The 18,899-nt window shown below is 35.9% G+C and overlaps 1 protein-coding gene across 7 annotated transcripts in view; it reads left to right on the top strand.

Annotated features, from left to right (window-relative positions):
* Window positions 1-18,899, top strand: part of FER (FER tyrosine kinase) — a 153,020-nt gene that overhangs the window by 95,228 nt on the left and 38,893 nt on the right. For 6 of the 7 annotated variants that reach the window (XR_010994640.1, XM_068177444.1, XM_068177448.1 and 3 more), the window contains 3 exons: window positions 9,708-9,764; window positions 12,737-12,852; window positions 14,421-14,515. Coding sequence is in view for 5 of the 7 variants with exons in the window: in XM_068177444.1 (XP_068033545.1) it covers window positions 9,708-9,764; window positions 12,737-12,852; window positions 14,421-14,515 (268 nt within the window). In the remaining 2 variants the exon portion in view is untranslated. Of the gene's footprint in view, window positions 1-9,707; window positions 9,765-12,736; window positions 12,853-14,420; window positions 14,516-18,899 lie in introns of those variants that run through there. The other variant, XR_010994641.1, reaches the window with a different exon arrangement.

Genomic DNA, 18,899 nt, shown 5'->3' with positions numbered 1-18,899 from the left:
ATCTGTTTATTTAAATGTTGATTAAGGAGGAATTCAGGGGTGAGAATAGGGAAGGCTTCAGGATTCCTTATTTGCAAGGTAAGTACTGTACTGAGCCTACTATTGAGGTTAGTGCATGGATTTCATGCTCAGTTCATAATGAAGTAAATGCTATTACCAATTCTATCCTTTCTGTCACTAATAGAGTGACAAATCTTTATTTCCTGTCTTTTTCCTGTAACTAATAAAGTTGCCAGTGATTTACATAGTGTGTTACTAAAATCAAGATCACCCCCACAGGGTGGTGATCAGTGGGACAAAGTGTAGTTGGAGGTCAGTAACTACTGCTGTACCCCCAGGGTCAGTACTGTGTCCAATCCTTCCTTCATCCACTTCATTAACAAACTGGTGATGGGGCATGAGCAGTTTCAGTGATGAGACCAGTCTTGGTGAAGGGGCTGATACACCAGAGGGTCAATCTGCCATCCAGAGGGACCTGGACAGGCTGGAGAAAGGGTTTGACAGGAGCCTCATGCAGATCAATAAGGGGGAAAGCAAAGTTCTGCAACTGGGGGAAGTGCAACTCCAGGCACCACGACATGCCTTCACTCCAAATATCTTCCCCCTTCCTTCTTTTTGAGCAGCTTTATATGCTAAGCATGATGCTGAATGGTATAGCATATCCCTTTGGTCTGTTTGGTGTCAGTTGTCTTAACTTTGTCCCCTTCCAGCTACTTGTATAACTGCTAGAATAGGTGGATAATTCTTCAAAACATTCATACTCACTGTTTACATTTCATGTTTAATTTTAGAGAAGGATGTGCACATATGAATGCCATAAAGATTGCTTCATATGTAATCATCTCTGTCAAGAGAATAATTTAATATGTAAAACCAAAATATAACCCCACACTAGCTACTGTGAACAAAATTACCCCAGCCAGCACCGGCACAGTAGCAAAGTGTAGATTGCTGCAGACCACACAGGAAAAATTTGTCACTAATACAGGAGAAAAAAGATTGCTGAAGACAGCATTCAGAAGATTACTAAAGTAATAATAGAATCTTCTAATATCTAGCAGAGCCATTTGGTGTGTGTGCTGCTTCCCTTTGTGTGTCCTTGATTGGCTTGTGTGTCATTGATTGGCTTTTTTTTTTTTTGTGCTGCTAAGAGATTTTCCTGTGCTTTTGCTATCTGAATAATGAGTTAGTGGTATGTGTGAAACTACCAGTATCTTGTTAAAGAACTGCATCTGATGTAAAAACCTAGTGCAGCATGCTCTTTTTAAACTCTTGGCATCTATGTAATGTTGTATGACTTCTGATTCAAAGCCAACATCTTGTTTGGAATGCAGGCCAAGCTCACTGGTGCGCTGAAATCTCTTAAGTTTAAGCTGCAGTTTCCTTTCTGTGTGGCTTTGCCTTTTTCCTGCACTCTTACAGTCACAAATTAGCTAATACAGCAGATTATTTGAAATTTTGACAGGTTATTTCTGTTCCAGCTCAGTGGTTTTAACATACTATCTGAAGCTTATGAAAGACAGTGCAAAATGAGCAGATGTGGCTAGAAAAACAGGATGAAGGATCTTGGGGTTTTGCTTTGAACAAAATAGTAATTTGGTGGAAGCTCTAATGTGGAACTGTAGCACTCTGAAAGGTATGCCTGCTGACCACTGAAACTTAGACATCATTTTTAAATATTTCTCTTCCTGGGGTAAAGAAATCATCTAACTGGAAACAACTGGATATTTTTGAAGTTAAATCAGGATGGAACTAAGTATTTGGCTAAGTATCTAACATAGTTCAAGGAGACTGTCTTGGACATTGTTAGAAACACCTGTAGTTCCCACAGCCCCATATGACATACCTTTTCATATGTGGGCGGAAGTAAAAATGTGTTTGCACATATGTGAAAATATTTTAGCCTATTTTAATAATTAGAGTGTTTGGGGAAGGTGTTGTGCATGCATAATGTGACTCTGCTTTTCTGTTCCTCTCTGTTTAAATTACCTGGAATGTTTAAATGGAAAACCATGTTACCACATGGTTTTGTTTGCATCTGAGTGTTTTGTAGGGCATACCTGATCCAGAGTTGATAATTTTTCTGTTTGAATATATTTGGTTGACAGATGATTCAGAGTACTTTGTTTTGGTAGCTGAATTTACTGTATTCAGTTAAGAGGAATAGTATGTGTTCTGATGTGCTTGAAATATAATGGTTTTGACATAAATGTGACTTTCCTTTTCCTGTGCTTAAGGTATTCACATTCTATGTCGTTTTGTCTTCTCAGTTGTTTTTAACTTCTTTATTTTTCTTTATTTCCTGTCTTTTTCCTGAAATATCCTCAGCATAATTTTAGCCTTTTCATGAATAAGAAAACATAAGCTTAGGGAAGTACTGCAAAAAAAAAACAAAACCCTGAGGAAAACAGGTATTGTATGTTGAATTGTACAGTCACTTTGTCTATAGATCTTCAAGAAAGAATGGTCAAAGAACAGCTGTGCAGGTAATCTGAGGTCACTTCTGCAGTTTATAAATTGCACAGTAGCTTTTCCAAATCTTACTTCTCTCCTCCTGTTCTATGATAATTTAGAATTTGGTTTAGCAGGAGGGTTGAACTTCACAGAGTTTTTTTATGTAACAGTAAGAAATCAGATAAAATAGTACTTTTTTCCCAAGGAGCTAAACCTGTGATATTACTCTCTTATACAACTCACATTTAGTTTCATCAGTGTGGCTTAATACAGTGCTGTTAGTAATGCAAAACAGCTTCCATAACACTTTTTACAGCTCATGAATCTTTATTCTGAAAGAGTTTTAAAGAAGTTGCCAGTGAGGTTTTTCAAAACCCCTCCTGTAAAACCTCCTTTTTCTTATGAAAAATCTTTCCCATCAGCTACCTTTATTTCTGTACTTAATCTGAAGGACTTGAAACACATAGTTTATGATTCATGAAATTGGTATGAACATTAGATCTACTGGCATAGGTGGTATCAAAAATAGTACTTCTGTAAAAAGACAATTTCTCATTCCTACATTGATAAGCCCTATCCACATGTACACAGCTGTTACCTTTTTTTTTTTCTGTCTGGTTAATCAAGTTCTGATAAGTGAGATTTGAATACCCATCTGATGAAAATTGTCTGCGATACTGATTTTTTTAGCCATAAAAATAATTTTACTCCAGTTATCCTTAGTATTGGAAATGAAAGATTAACTTTCCATTTTTGTTGATGTGGAAAAATTGCTCTTAGCTACAATAATTCATACTACTGATATTTCCTATTTAACTTGGAAGAAGGAGAGCAAATAATACTTTCCAAAGTATTTTTGATGCATTTTTCTGCTTAAAACATGAAGAAACAGGCATCATGCATGTTTATGCGCTTGACTCCTGAGATGTTGACAATATCCCTGTTTTGAGTTTTTTTTTGAAGAATGTTAAGGATTAATGTACTGGGATGAGGGAAAGGGGAGGGATATTTAGGTTTTTCATAAATGCCACATGCTGTGCTCAGATACATTCCTAAGATTGGAAAGTCATATGTTTTGAGTTCTCTTAAAGCAGTAAGTTTTGGTTGATTCCTTCCGGGGCTCCCTAAATCGACTAAAGTTTCCATCCTACAGAGTTTTTTATCCTTTTTCACTTTTGCTACGTCTACAATTAAGATGAAAAACAGTGACAGTGTTTGCTATAGATACTGCTTTCTGAACTAGGAAGAGTAAATAATGCTACAGAGAACATGAGATGAGTAAATAACAACAATGATCACATAAAGGTCTTTCTTACTCATACTGTGTTGGAACCTGATCAGGATTTCCTCACTCTTCCTCTTTGAAAAATCTTGGTAAGAATTTCTCTGAAACTGAATACAAGCACAGGTAGCTTTTTTTCCCCCTTCCTTTTCTGTCTCCTTTTAGAAATTGTGAGATTTTTAGAACCAAATATTTAAATTCATAAATATTTAAGGCTCATAAATTCATACCTAATTCTCAAAACATCTGTTTTTAAAAGTTTACTTTCTACTTGCTTTACTACTGGTTTTTAATTTGAAAAAGTACCATTTTAGAATTCTTAATGATTGATATTGTGTCATGGTTTGACACTGGCGCGATGCCAACGCCCCCATGAAAATATACTTTTCTAAATAATTGCTGTGAGATGTGATCAGGAACAGAGCAGAGCAGGCCCATCTTAGTAACAAAGGAAAGAACTTTATTAAACTACTACTACTAGAAAAACTACAAACACTAAATCCTGGATGAAGACTTTTTAAAACTCCCCTCCTCTTCCCACTTAATTTCTAAACAAACTTAACAGTGAGGCACCACCCAGGATCCTGATCAAACCAACCAAATCCATCAGTGTTTGAAAATATTTAATGAGATCTGAAAAGACTGTCATTCCTCCTGTTAGTGAGTATTGCATTCTAACTGAAATAATTTACCAGTGTAGTAAGTGCGGACACTAACAAATGCCATAGTTAGTTCATGCTATGTTGTTATGGTTTGATGCTGGCGCAATGCCAGCGCCCCTATGAAAATGCACCTTTCCAAATAATTGCTGTGAGATGTGATCAGGAACAGAGCAGAGCAGGCCCAAGCCTAATAACAAAGAAAAGAACTTTATTAATTTACTACTACTATAAAACTACAAACACTGAATCTCGGATGAAGACCTTCCAAAACACCCCTCTTCCTCCTACCTAATTTTCAATCAAAGCTAACATGAGACACCACCCAGGATCCTGATCAAGTTGCCACCCTTCAGATAATCAAATACTCAGTCTTTTAAGGGAGACAGGAGTCTCTCCTGTGCCACAGACCCCCCAGGAAACACAATTGCCACCCTTGTGTTTCCATGTCACACATGGCAACCACCCAGAAAAAATCTGCCATGGTGACACTCTCCTTTCCATGTCACAGTGCTCTCACCACCGTACATGGACAGACTGCTCATAGGGCTCCTTTAAGCTGTGGACCAAAAGAGACAACAGTTCAGTTTCTCATTTTGGGACTACAGTTCCCCCCATTTTCCCCTGAGGCCGAGAGTCCAAGAACAAAGATTTTTTTCTCCTCTTCTTCTTCCTCGAAGACAGAGGGCCTTTCCACACTTTCTTCAACTTTCCTCTGTTCTCTCCATTCCTCTGTTGGTAGTCACTAAAACAGGTCTCTTAGCTCACCAACACACCCCCCTAAGTGCAGCCTCTGTTAGGAGAATTTGGTTCAGTCTATGGCTAACAAGAAAAGTCCAGCCACAAGCCACTCCATCATCTCCTTCTAACTCAAGAATTTCTTCTTCCATCATCTCGGATCCCAGACTGTCTCTCTTCTACTTCAAATCAAGGAGGAGCAATATTTTACAAAGCCTTCATTTCTCAGGAAAGGGTTAAAAGCTCAGACTCCCTGGACGGCTGATATCTCTGCCCAGCAGCCGATTCCCAAGGCTAAGGCTGGGCACCTTCCCCCCACCCCTCCTTCTCCTCTGCGCCGGCAAAGTTACAGGTGCCGTCTGGACTCTCTATCTCTTCCCTCTGGCGGGGGGGAATGACAAAGACATCTCCGCTTCTCTCCACCCTTCCGTCCACAGGAGCTGGCTCGGTTCCAGTCCTTCTACCCCTCAGCTCACCTCGACCAGGCCTCATGGCTCCCTCTCCCCCACCCAGCCCCATGGCTGGGCAGGGGAGGTCTGCACAGCACCCTGACCGGAACCAAAAAGAGCGAGCTCTTGGGAGTTCTTGCTTTTAACCCCCTGTGTTCTCAGAGGCGTATCCCTATCTTCAGTGGTCACTTCAGGTGCCAATATCCAAACTTGACCACTGATTGGTTTGACCCAACTTCCTGGAAAAAAAAAAATCACTTCCATGTCAAACCACGACACTCCACCCTTGTTTGTTACTGAGAATTATAGAAAATTAATGCTAAGGGAATTTGAACACTAAGTATTAGATCATGGTTATGTTTTCTATTTTATTGAAAGCTGTTATAATTTACTGCAGATAATTTGTAAGCTTTCTTCCTGATAGAGTAATTTATGATCTCTTTGATGTAGCTTCTCCCATTAAAGGAAGATGGGCAGGAGAAAAACTGCACTTATGTATTTTGAAGATGTTTAAGGTAATTGTGATAACATTTCAGTCTGTGATAGCTCAGAAGAGGAAAAATGAGATTTCATTTTTTACATCAACCATCTGCTGTTCAAACTGTTCTCAGTGCCTTGCACACAACTCCACTGTATGCTCACTGAAGTAAGGATCGATTAACAATTTCTTTGCTAACGGTTCAAGGTTTGAACCTTATCATGGTTTAGGGAACCATTAAACACCCTAACAGTATAAAAGGTATTCTGCATATCCAGGAAAAAAATATTGTATATGCAGAATACCTTGTTTTATGAGTAAGAGGAGACATTTCTGATTATTTTTAAGTATTCCTTTTCACAAGTGAAAGTTTTATTTCTTTAATTACTGTATGAAGTTTGGTTTTTGTCAGTTACAATTAACTTTTGAAATAACTCTTCTCTTTGAAAATGCTTATCTTTGTTGAAGTCAGACAAGTGTGCTGGGTAGCTGTACAGTCTAGAAAGGTAGTCACTAGCAAGCTGGTGTGTATAAAAATCTTCAGTGTGATGTGGGTTATCAAGCGCCTGGCTATTGGGGAAGGGTAACTGTCAAGTCTGACAAAGTTCTCCCCTTTGTGTGCTGTCTGGTAGACAACTTGTTTCTCAGTATTTGACCAACAGATGTAGCAATACCTCCACAGGTAAGATAAACTGATAGGATTCCCATCATCTTATTAGTAAACCTGTGCTTGAAGTGTGGAGTTCATCTCATTCAGTTTCTCCTCTTGGGGAAAGCTAGAGGACAGAAATAAAGTAGAGTTTGGTAAAGCTTGTAGATTTCCCAAGTAGTTCCATTTGGAAATAAGGTATATAATTAAGATAACAAGTGAGTATGCTCAAGTGCTAATTTGTGTGACTGAATTTTTCTGAAGTGCTTTTATATTCTGTGGTCCAAAATTAACAAGAGAAAAATCTGAACAAGTGCAAGGTAAAGAGAGAGTTATAGCAGTGTCGCTATAGAAGAAGAGGACTGCATCATAAACAGCTTCCTTCTGGGTGAAATTAATGGGCATTAATAGTCTCAGGAGCTCTGTTTGCTGTCATTCAGATTACTTTGATTAGGTACAAAAATGTACTGGATTTACTCTATTTTATTTAGAAGCAACTAACTCTATTGAACTGAAAATTTCTGTGGACTGATGTGCATTAAAGTGTCTGTTGACCTATACCTACATTCAAGAATATTTTTGTCCTATTTTGCTGTCACATTTCTTTTATAACTTTCAATATCTTTTGCACACATGATTAATCTGTAGAGTAATGGCATTTGAAAACTGGAAAGTTTCTTGCATGCTATTCACAGTCAGAATTAAGCATTTAGAGAAGATAATGAACTTCATGATCAGACAGAGACATTATTTCATAACCTTTGTTTATGAGTACTAGTATTTATGCATTGATTTTGACATTGATAAGTGTGCATTATTGATGTCTTTAATTATTGACAGCTATTCAGATTATTGAATGATGTCATATTACACTCAGAGCAATTCAAGTAGATTTAGTGAGACAACAGAGTTGCAGTAGAATATTTTGTTATCTTTGACCTTACTGTTAATGTTATAGTTTATTAATTAAAGGCAATTAGCTGAACCATTGACAATGTATTTTGAACACTATTTAAATTAATATATAACAAACTGCAAATCAGAAAATTTGGTTTGTTTCTTTTTTAGTGTCAGAATTGTACACTGGCATGACTCTCTTCTTTTGGATTTTTTTCTTATTGTCTGCTGAAGAAACTGCTTTTGTGCAGTTTATAGCAGTTACATCAAACAAAGTTGATCAAGCTTTGAATAATTTTTTGATTGTGAAAAATCTGTCAGAACCATAATAAATTAATGAATGAGTTAAAGTGGTATAAGAAATGACTGAAGGCTTTCATAAAAAGTACAGATAATGATTAATGTACAGATGCAATGATAATAAATCCTTCAGCAGATAATTTGATTCCAGTTTATGGTTTTATTTTCTTTGGTTAGTTCTCTGAAGAATTATCAGATTTTTTTTTCCTTCATAAACAAGCTTTTGAAATGTCATATTGTCAATTTATTCAAAAAGTTATTCATTGAAGTACAGAATCCTTGTAGTTATGCAGTAAAAAATCCATTCAATTTTAATTCTTTAACTTCTTGGCTTTACCACACTTATTTCAATGTTAAAAACTATTATGTTAATACCTCTAAGTAGTAATTTTGTGGCTTTAGTTTTTTTACAGCTTTCATTGCAAATTGTTTTCCTAAACTTGAGTATTATTATTGAAAGAGTGTGCAGTTTGATGGCACTTCCTATCTATTTGTGGTATAACAGCTTTTGAATGACACATTCATTCAGCAAAGAGTATCAAGTGAGATGAAGGAAATATGTTTCTTATGATGTTTGATCAGTGAGGCAGTAATTTTAAGCAATAATCTTGTATTTAGGGGTAAAATAAACTATTGTATATTGAGAATTTCCTTCTAAGTCTCACAGTTTCCCATCCAGGGAAGAGATAAAGTAAAGATTGGTTAAAATCATGCAGCATGGTAGTGTGATACAGGAATCCTTGGGATAGGACTGAGAGGTGTTGTGGGCTGGGAGTTTGGGTTAATGAAAGCATTCAGAGAGTCTCTAGAATGCACACTTGTGACATTATACTTACAAACAATAGCAATGATCCCCACCCCTGTTTAGATTTGCTGAATTCATGTTCGACAGAAAATCTCCAGAGAGGGTGACTCCATGAGCTCCCTAGGCAGCTTACTCCAATTCCTAACCACTCTGTCAGTGAAGAATTTTTTTCTAATTTCTAATCTGAACCTCCCCTGGCACTATTTAAGGCCATTTCCTCTTGTCCTTTCATTTGGGATGGCAGAAGAGACTCACCCCCACCTAGCTTCAACCTCCTTTTTTACAGACTGAGCACCCCCAGCTCCTTCAGCTGCTCCTCGTCTGACTTCTGCTCCAGACCCTACCCCAGCTCCAGTGCCCTTTTCTGGACATGCTCCAGCCCCTCAATGTCCTTCCTGAATGGAAGGGTGCAGAACTGGATACCAGTGCCCAGCACAGGGCAGTGCCTGGACAAATGATTTACCTATCATGTGTTATCTTTTCAAGTACTTGCCTGTAATATTTCCAACTTCCAGAAAAGATGTAAGAGATGCAAGTATGTGTCTTGTTGACAAGTCAAAAGATCAGTTCATTTCCATGTGCACTGAGGAGAAAAATGTGGGAGTTTTTTTTATTTAGTAATAAGTTACGTTGTATACTAAAATGAAGTTTTCTTATCTAATTTTCACTTGACGAATTGTTAAAATCAGGGTGCTAAATATAATTTCCAGAGCTTGTGTGAAACTTTACATAGTGCTAATCTATCTACATACCATCATGTTGTAGGCTTAATTTCTAATAAAAGTTTGCTATACAGTATCACTCACTATTTTATTGTAGAGCAAGATTTCTAAACTCTTGAATTGTAAATGCTTAGCTTTAAAATTTCTTGGTATGCTTGTGATTGAGTGTTCTAAATGTAATACTTTTTCAGCTCCATTTCTACTGAAATATATCTTAGGGAAACTGTATTCTGTGTATTTACACAGACTGAATATTCTGCTTTCCTTTTCATAGGATAAGAAGTGGGTTCTCAATCATGAAGATGTCACACTGGGGGAATTACTGGGCAAAGTAAGTAGTAAAGTGAGCTAAATAACATTTGAGTAAGTATACTGTAATCATTAAGCTATTTCTGTATACTTTTTCTTTTAAATTGCTCTGGTATGCAATTTTTATGTCATTTTTTTTATACTAATACACGAGACAGCCCTATGCTTTAAACAGATGTAAATCACACTTGCTAGTAAACATTATAATGGATACGCTGAAACTATTTAACGAGGATACATTTCTTTTTATCTTTTGGAAGTGTTTTGAGCTAACTAGATTTCTATAAAGCATGATGTAGCTGTTTTACTTTCTGTAGCTGGAGAAAAATATTGCAAAATATAAATAAAAACATGTAGAGAAACAGGTGTATGTTTATGCATTTGTGCATAAAATTTGATATGATGAGATGACTAAATCATTATTTCTTAAAACAAATGCTAATTGCTTATGCATGATTATTTCACTCATTCATTGATGAAATTAGATAATATCACAATCTTATTAAACGTTGTGTAGTTCATAAACATGTAGTTTACAAAGTCTGCTTAGGAACTACAGGCCTTTAAAATCAGGCAAACTCACTTTTTTGGCACTTTTGCACATGCAAAGACCATTATGGGTGCTACTCTGGACACAGAGTAGTTTGAAAAGATTTTTCAAAAACTGAGAAAATAAGATTAAATGGGGAAGACACAAATCAACACAGTTAATTGCCTTCTTACTATGGTACATACTAAAAAAATCAGTTGGAAATTCAAGAATGGGGATATAAAATAGTGCCATAAACTTCTGTTACCCAGGATAAAAGCTCTTTGGCAGATCAAGATGACAAAACGTATGACCATATTGAGCTGTGCCTTCATAAAATACAGGTACTGCAGGATCTTCACATTCTTAAACGGGATAGTTTCAAGGGAGAAAAATAAAGATGCTTCAGCCATAAAAAAGCTTTGACTTATTAAAAAATAAATATGAATTAGTTTTGATGTGTAAAGACAGTTAAAGCAATTTGAAAAGAATTTTTAGTAAATTCAGTTTACATGTGTATTGCATGTTTGTGGCACAAAGTATTTTTAACGTTCAGTAAAGGCAACTGAGAATTTTAAAGTAATTATAGCAGGATGTTCTTTAAAATATACAGAACAGGCTAAAACCTTTATTGGAACACAGAATGATTCTTATGCATTCACCTACTAAGAAGATGTAGTCATACTAGAAAAGATAAGAATGACAGGAGCATCGGCATCTGTATGACAAAATGTGAAATAAACTATTGAGATTCACCACAGAAGTGAAAAATCTGAGAGTCTACAAAACCTTGAGTGGCCTGGAAAATATGAGGAAGAAATCACAAAATTTTAGTGTGTAAAAAATGCAAGCTTTAGAAGAGATGATTTTCCTTTACCTCAGGGGTGAATGGTCAGTTTATTTACTCAGCATTAATTCCATAATACCCCACAAAATGAAAGTTGCATAATAGGAAAGTGTTATACTAAAAATCATGTGTCTAATAATACTTCAGTATTGACAATAAAGAAGTAAAGCATTTTCAAGACTTAAATAAAGCTCAGGGTGGGTTCAGATTTCACTGTTTAATACTTTTGACCAGAATGGTAGAGGAAAAGTGGTCTGGGAGCAGCCCACCTGCTTACCTTGTGTGCCTCATGCCATTTCAGATCTGAGAGGTAGTGTGCTAGCCTCTGGAAGTGCTTTAGAAGGGCTGTCAGAGATCCTAGGTCTCACTTGCCAGCTACATCTTCCTTGTCCCAGTGTACAGAAAATAATTCTGCAGGCCTGTTCAGCCCTGCATTTCTTCCCTTGTTACTGGAAGCACATTACTCTTTTCCATCTGTGAGTTTCTTTTTTTCCTTTTCTGTCATCTTTCTTTGACAACACTAAATTCAGCTGCATGAGGTAATGAAATCTTCATCACTCAGGAAAGGAAGAAAACTTCTCCAGCAGACTTTTTTGAAGTCACATGCAGCCCCAGACACCAGGACACAGAAATGTAGTTTGTGTAGAAATTGATCAGACATAGTTTCAAAATTGAGATGTCCTTATTCTTTGGGAAATACAAAGCTTAACTAGAAGTATGAGATCTATAGTTTTCTTCTTGTTTCCTTCTCTTGGGGTTTTTTTTCATTGATACCAGTGTTTTATACCTCACAATTTCCTTCTTCTTTCAATTTGTGTCCTAATTAATTTTAATTTTGTTTTTATTAAATAAAAACACATCTAGTGGATACTTTTGCGGTATTTATTCATTTTTCTTCTCTGAAAGCTAAAAAAAACCTAATTTGCCTTGGGGGTATGTTGTTCTCTACCTAAAATGTCTGATTATAAAAGGAGCGGCTTTCTAAAGTCTTGTCCAAATGAAGCCTTACAGATTTGCCTTTATAGAGCAGTGCTGACCTTGAGTTTTAAAGAAATTCTGGATCACCATGCACAACAATACATTTTGCAGTGGATTTAATTTATGATAAAAATTAACATTCAGTGTTTTCATTCTTCATATTTTGTATTTTTTCTTTCTTGTATATGGGATAGTTTATGTTATTTTGGTATGTTTTGTCACAGTTTTTGAAATCAGGTTTTGGTCTCTTCCAGACTGCAAGTTAAAAACTATTCACAAAATACAATAGTGTGAAAATGAAAGATGCAGGAGTAAGAATAAGAAGAGCAAAGTACTACAGTCAATGTCAGTTGATTTGAAAAGTTATTAAGAGGTTTTATGAGAAATTACTTAATTAATGGTGCTTTTTTCCTCTTTCCAGCAAGGTCAAAACAGAACTCATATGCTGTGTCCATATAATAGATGTACTATGTCAGAGTGAACGGCTTTGGTTAGGGCAGATACTGAAAGAAAATCTCATTTGGCTTCATAAACACATTCCAGAGTTCTAGTCCACTTTCAGTCGCTCTCTGCATTATTTTTTCTGGCAATTCATTAAGATTTTATTTACCCAGAGTGATCTTTTTTGTCCCAATTTCAGGGTAATTTTGGTGAGGTGTATAAAGGAACATTAAAGGATAAAACCCCTGTTGCTGTAAAAACTTGCAAAGAAGATCTTCCTCAGGAACTGAAAATAAAATTTCTGTCTGAAGCCAGGTAGGTTCTCTAAAATTACTTATGGCAGTTTTTTCAGTTTTTATCACCAGATGCATTTACAAAACCTGACCTTCTGAAAAATTAAAAAAAGCAGTAGTCAAACTTTTCCTTCCTTTCTCTCCCTCAGTACATTGAACAGCTGTCTCCCTGGTAACTAAACTTTGGCATTTTTAACGTGTGAATGCAGTAGCATTTTCTCTTGCTGAAACCATCTTGTTGACAAAGCAAGCCATGAATGTAAAACAAAATTTTGTTGTCTTAAGTGCTTTCATTTAGAACTTCTAAGATGTGCCATGAGGATTGGGATAAGAAGACTGGAAGATGTTGTTAATTCAAGTGTGATTGTACCAGGCCTAACTCCTGCCTTATATTCATGGCTGGTAAAGGTGATCAAATGTGCCCAGATTACTTTTCTTAATGGGGTATAGACCCCATTTAGTATTTTTCTCTTTGTAAGAAGAGTTTGCTCCAGTAGAGGTATTTTATACTGTGTGAATCAGCATGAGATTATATGCTTATTTTCCAAATTACAGTCATGACACAATGTGCGAAGCATTCTGAGTGCCAGCTGATGTGCATAGGTAGATTCTGAGACTCCAGAGAGAGGGCTGTCTTGAGATAAACTACCTTGCTCCTTCTTGCTATGAAGCTTCATATGTTTTAATTTCCACTCCCAAACTAGTATGATCAGTATTGGAAAATAAAAGATACTATCTGCATTTATAGAATGAAGATCAGCCACCCTATCTATTGAATAATTTAAAAAAACTTGTAACTTGGCAACAGCAGAGATATGTCATTTGTTAAGCAGCTTGACACTAATGGGAAAAAATGGTCTGAAAAAATGGAATGTGTTATTTTTCGCTAAATATGTGTGTAGGTTAGTATTTTAATCTTGATCCGCGAGAAAAAGGGGAAAAGAGAAGGTGCTTTGAGTCAGCAAATACCGGAAGAAACATTTAAGTTACAAGGTCTCTGTAGAATTTTGTATTGCTCTTCTTTTTACTTACAAATCATAACATGCTGTTTTAGGCTGGAAATGTTCTTATTAAAGCATTGTGTCAAAAGCATTTTGTAAATTGTTCATTTAATTCTCAAAATTTATGTCCTTATAGTCTTCTAAAACTTACTGTATTAATTAATCTTTCAAAGTAAAGTTGGAACAAGTGTGCTTTTGAACAGTGCAGCAGGGAAGCATACAGGCAAGCTGTGCATACTGTTTTGATGTAGCTCTGCTTCTGGTCCACCACTGAAATTCTGATTAATTACAAGGGTTCTGCCAGGCCATTTTTCAGTTATATAGATAAATGTCACATAGACAAATGGCAAAATTACAATGAGAATAATTTTTGATTTATTAGTGACTCAGTTATGATTTTCATTTCAAACAGTGGTGGTTGATCTGTTACATTGATTTTGATAACACTAATGATATTTTTTTCCTATGATAACAATAATGACATCTTCCATTAAAGTAACATTAAAGGTTTAAGATATTTTCCTGTAATGTTTAATCAGCCGGTACAGTAAAGTTTATTACTATAATAGACTTCTTGTGTTTTTTGCAGAATACTCAAACAATATGATCATCCTAATATTGTAAAACTTATAGGAGTTTGCACTCAACGACAGCCTATATATATTGTTATGGAACTTGTTCCAGGTAATTGTTTTTTCCCTTTTTTTTGCAGCATATTTCCATAGGCTTCATTGTTTCCATAATGTGAAATGTATTGTTTTCTATTTGTCTTATTCTGCCTTCCTGTGACTGACCTCAAAAGTCACTTGTGTTGCAAATCTTTGGAAATGCTGGGTTCTACTAGCTTTGGAGTGGTTGAGCTCCACAAATCTGTTGAGAATTTTACTGTAGCCTTTAAAGACAACAGAAGCTTCATTATTCTCTTGATGAGATATAAAATGTTGTTTCCTTTAACAATAGAGTTAGTTAGATAATATTAAGTATTTAAAGAAACTTAATGTCTGGGTAATATCTCAATTTTAATAACTCTTGTTTAGCTCACCTATATTAATATCCATTTTACTCTTTACCAGAGTGTATTGTTTGGTTTTAGGATTGCTCTTGACTTATTTTTGGAATTGGGTTCATTTTATTCAGCAATGGCTGGAGTGAATTTTGAATTGTTGGCATGATAACAGCTTTTGGGCAATTTTACCTCTTTGTTGATTTTCTCAGCAGCTGGAAGATGTGTTGATTTGGTAGTCTCTAGTACTGTAGTACTAGAGTACATGCAACTGTAGTACTAGAGTACTCTAGTACATGCAACGCTGTATTTGTTTTATATATCACTGGATTTATCTTCAAAATTATACAGCAAACTGCTTTAATAACCTTTCTATTCAGGAAGACTTAGATTGCTTATAATTCTTGAATACTGACTGTAGAGTGAGAGTACTGATGAAATATTTGACCTTGTGGAGTTTTCTGCTTTTATTAAATTAGATTATATTAGATTATTATATTTGTATGCACGATTAACTTTATTAAAATGGAGAGTGAAAGCAGTGTCCTCGGTTTTAAGGGGTACTTTAGTAATCAACTTCTCCAGACATCTCTGAAGATAAAAGTAAATCCTGATCTTTTAACACCTTTATCATTCTGGTTCAGGTTTTTCAGAGCCTTGTACAAGTTGTTGAAACATGCTAATGCAATTAAGGAGGAATTGAGTGAGAACTTTCCTCTGATTCTTATGCCTGTTTTGCAGTTCAAGTCTATCCAAACAGTCTTGGGATTGAATTTGCTTCAGAAAGAAGCACCTTGCAAAGAGAATTGTTGCCCTATTTCAATGGTCTGTAAACCCCCTGTGCTGGCTGCTCTGCCTGCACACCCTGATAAACAAGGGACTGCCTTCAAGCCATCACACTTTCCCACGTGCTCTTACATCTTGGCACACCAAAAGACTTATCGTATCAGTAGAAAACATAAGGATGCCAGGGAAATGTCAAATCACTTAGATGAGTAGAGAAGCAGTGATTCTGATGTTACTGTTTTTTCTAGTGACAAGTTTGGACGAGATTACAAAAAATGATAGTTAGTAGTGCTCTGACTTGGTATTTAACGCTGCCCTTTGAGGAACAGGATAGTGGTAAATTTATCTTCCAAATGACACTACACTTTCTCAGTATCTTCATTGTTTTGTCTAAAATGTGTTTATGCTTGAAGGTGTTTAAGCAGTTTAACTCTGACATTCTGTTTTTAATAACTAAAAATGTCAAGTTTTAACTTAGAATTGTGTTCTGTGAAAGTATGGCTAAGAACACATGTAATTTATAAATGTCTGACAGTTTTTTCCCTGAGGATAAAATTAGAAGCATCTCCATAAAATAAGGGATTTCTCCTGTGTTTTCTGACTTCTGTCTAATGCTTGCAAATTTTCTGTCATTTTTATATCCCAAATACACATAGGCTGTACACCTACTGTGTGTTTTGAGACTCCTGTGGTGTGGTCCCATAGCAGTTAATTCTGCTTTGCATTCCAAATTCTGATTTCAAATTAGAGTCTTAATTTATTCAGGTATTAGAAATGTATATTGAAACTTAGCACTTTATATAGAGAGGTGCTACTCTGTTAGTGATTCTGGCATAGACTGGCTCTGAGAGATATCTTTGTTGCAGGTGTAAATGGGATTTAAAAGCATGCATATGGATAAAGGCATCAATGAAAACAGTAAAGAAATATTGCAGATGCATCTTTAATTACATGTCCATCCTTTGCTACCTACAAAAATAGCCCAAATGTCACCAGCAAATAACAGAGAAACAAAGGTTTCAAAAACAATAATCCTTTGCAGTAGACCCTTTTCTTGAGGGGGTGGTGTGAGCGGTGTTAGCATAAGTGACATGTCCTGTAAGTGTCCTATAGTAAGAACCAATGATAAAGAAATGTCAAGATGGTTGACGTAGGAAGGATTAACTGCAATAATAAACAATGTAGCATATTGCGGATATATGCAATCATAGAATTTGGCTTGGAAGGGCCTTGAAGATCATCCAGTTCCAAACCCCCTGCCATGGGCTGGGGACACCTCCTGCTAGAACAGGTTGCTCAGAGCCCCACCTCACCTGGCCTTGAACACAACTAACTACATATTAGTGAGGAAAAAAACGTCCTTTACTTACTGTTCACTGGCTGTTGGCCATACTGATCTCACTGTACATGTCCTCCCAGTGTCAGTCCACCATAGTACTCCAGTACAGAAGGAAAAACCTGGTCCTTTTCACAGTCCATCTTTCAAGAAATTAGGGAAAGGTCTTAATGTAATGTATGTGTGTGTTATATAGATCTCTCTTTAAGGGATGCACTTACAGGAAAATGCATCTGATCTCCCTGCCATTGGCTGGGTTTTTAAAGGGCCGGGTCTCTTTTCTCCGGAGTTTTGTCTTTCTGCAGGTTACTCTACAAGTGGGAAGGAACATCTTGTAAGCAGAGTGTATGCACTGTTTACTTATTGTAGAATTTATATTTAGTATTGCTTTCTATAAGCTATTCTTTTAATTGTTGAAGAAATAAACTAACTATAATGTTCTTTGTCATGTATAAACAGGAGTTAAATTGCAATTTCCTTCATGTATATATGGAAAGTTATATATATGCAAGAAGTGTGGCTTAAAACCACCATTCAGGAATTTGCAGAGTTGCTAAAAGATACTTTTTTTTTTAAATCCTAAACAAATTGTCCTGTCTTTCCTCCCCTTGCCTTCCCAAAATTACCAAGATAGCCATGGAAAATGAATCAATAAACTGTTACTATTTTTCTTATACAAGTTTTATGTATGGGTAAGTTGAGACCTATACACATATCTGATTTGCAGGCTTAAGTTATGCTAGCTAGCTTCTGTGAAAAAGGAATCTCGCCAAGCGGATGGTTTATAATTTTTTGTGATTGCATAATGGATAAATTTGTCATAACCTTTAAGTCATTCTTGCAAATAATTAATTTTACTGTTTTTTACCTAAATGACATTGAAATACTGACTGAAAGAATAGACAGCCCAGATCTTTATACAGATCTGGAAATCTACTTGGAAATGATCTTTCTATTAAAACATTTTGTTCTTAAGGGAGAATTTACCATAGAGATTCCCCCTTCTTCTATGACTTATGACTCTTTCTCTATGACAACTGTTGTCCTAGTTTGAAAATATTAGGACTGTTAAAAAGACTGCTGCTTAGATAAATCAGACTGTTGCAACATGTTAGCATCTTGAGGGACTCTGAACATCACATAGGTTGCTATAGGTTATTTTCTTTGGAATATTCCTCTTAATTTTTACTGCTTTATAGTGAAATGCTGTCTAAGATAGGTTTGATAAGGTTTGTTGCAAAGGTCACATTTGCTGGAGTCTTTTTCTGGTATATTCTGATCTAAAAATAGGAATACTGCACTGTTTCATAACTGAATAGAGTAACATTTTATTAATCTGTTGTGATACACTTGAAGTATGCAGTTTATCATAAGAAAGATAGAAGAAGTTAAAATGATAATTGCTAATGAATTTTTGGGAAAGAAACTCTGTATGTTGAGACTTCCCAAATGCTTGATGGTAGTATAGAACTGTGAGTTTTTATTGTCCTATGGACTTGACTGACCTGACTGAAAAGTAATGTAGTAAATTTTCAACATGAGTCTTAAAGCTGTTCAGGAGGAATTGCTGCATATTTGCAACCACTGGAATTTTCTAATGCAGATAATCCTTTGTCAGGGATTGTTTCCCACATGAATAAGAACAGAACTTCGTGTAGGAGTTTACAGTACTGTGTAATAAAGAATGTTACTTTCCTGTAATGCCAAGTCAATCTGAAGAACAAAGCATTATGCTCATATTTGCTGTGTTAATTTATTCATTTTTCTTTGCTCTGTGTCTATTGTCCTGGTGGAATTTCTGTGCTTGATCTTGCATTGTTGACCTTAAAACTGAAGGAAGAGAAATAATTAGGAGGAACTGCTTTGCTATTCAGAACAGTGAAAGAGCTATTTGCAGTTGTCTCTTAAGGCCGCACAGGTTATAAGGAGTTTTCATAACAGCT

This window comes from Anomalospiza imberbis, chromosome Z (assembly GCF_031753505.1).
Source record: "Anomalospiza imberbis isolate Cuckoo-Finch-1a 21T00152 chromosome Z, ASM3175350v1, whole genome shotgun sequence".
Lineage (NCBI taxonomy): Eukaryota > Metazoa > Chordata > Aves > Passeriformes > Viduidae > Anomalospiza > Anomalospiza imberbis.
Note: the sequence above shows the minus strand (reverse complement) of the source record. Positions and strands in the feature narration are given on the sequence as shown.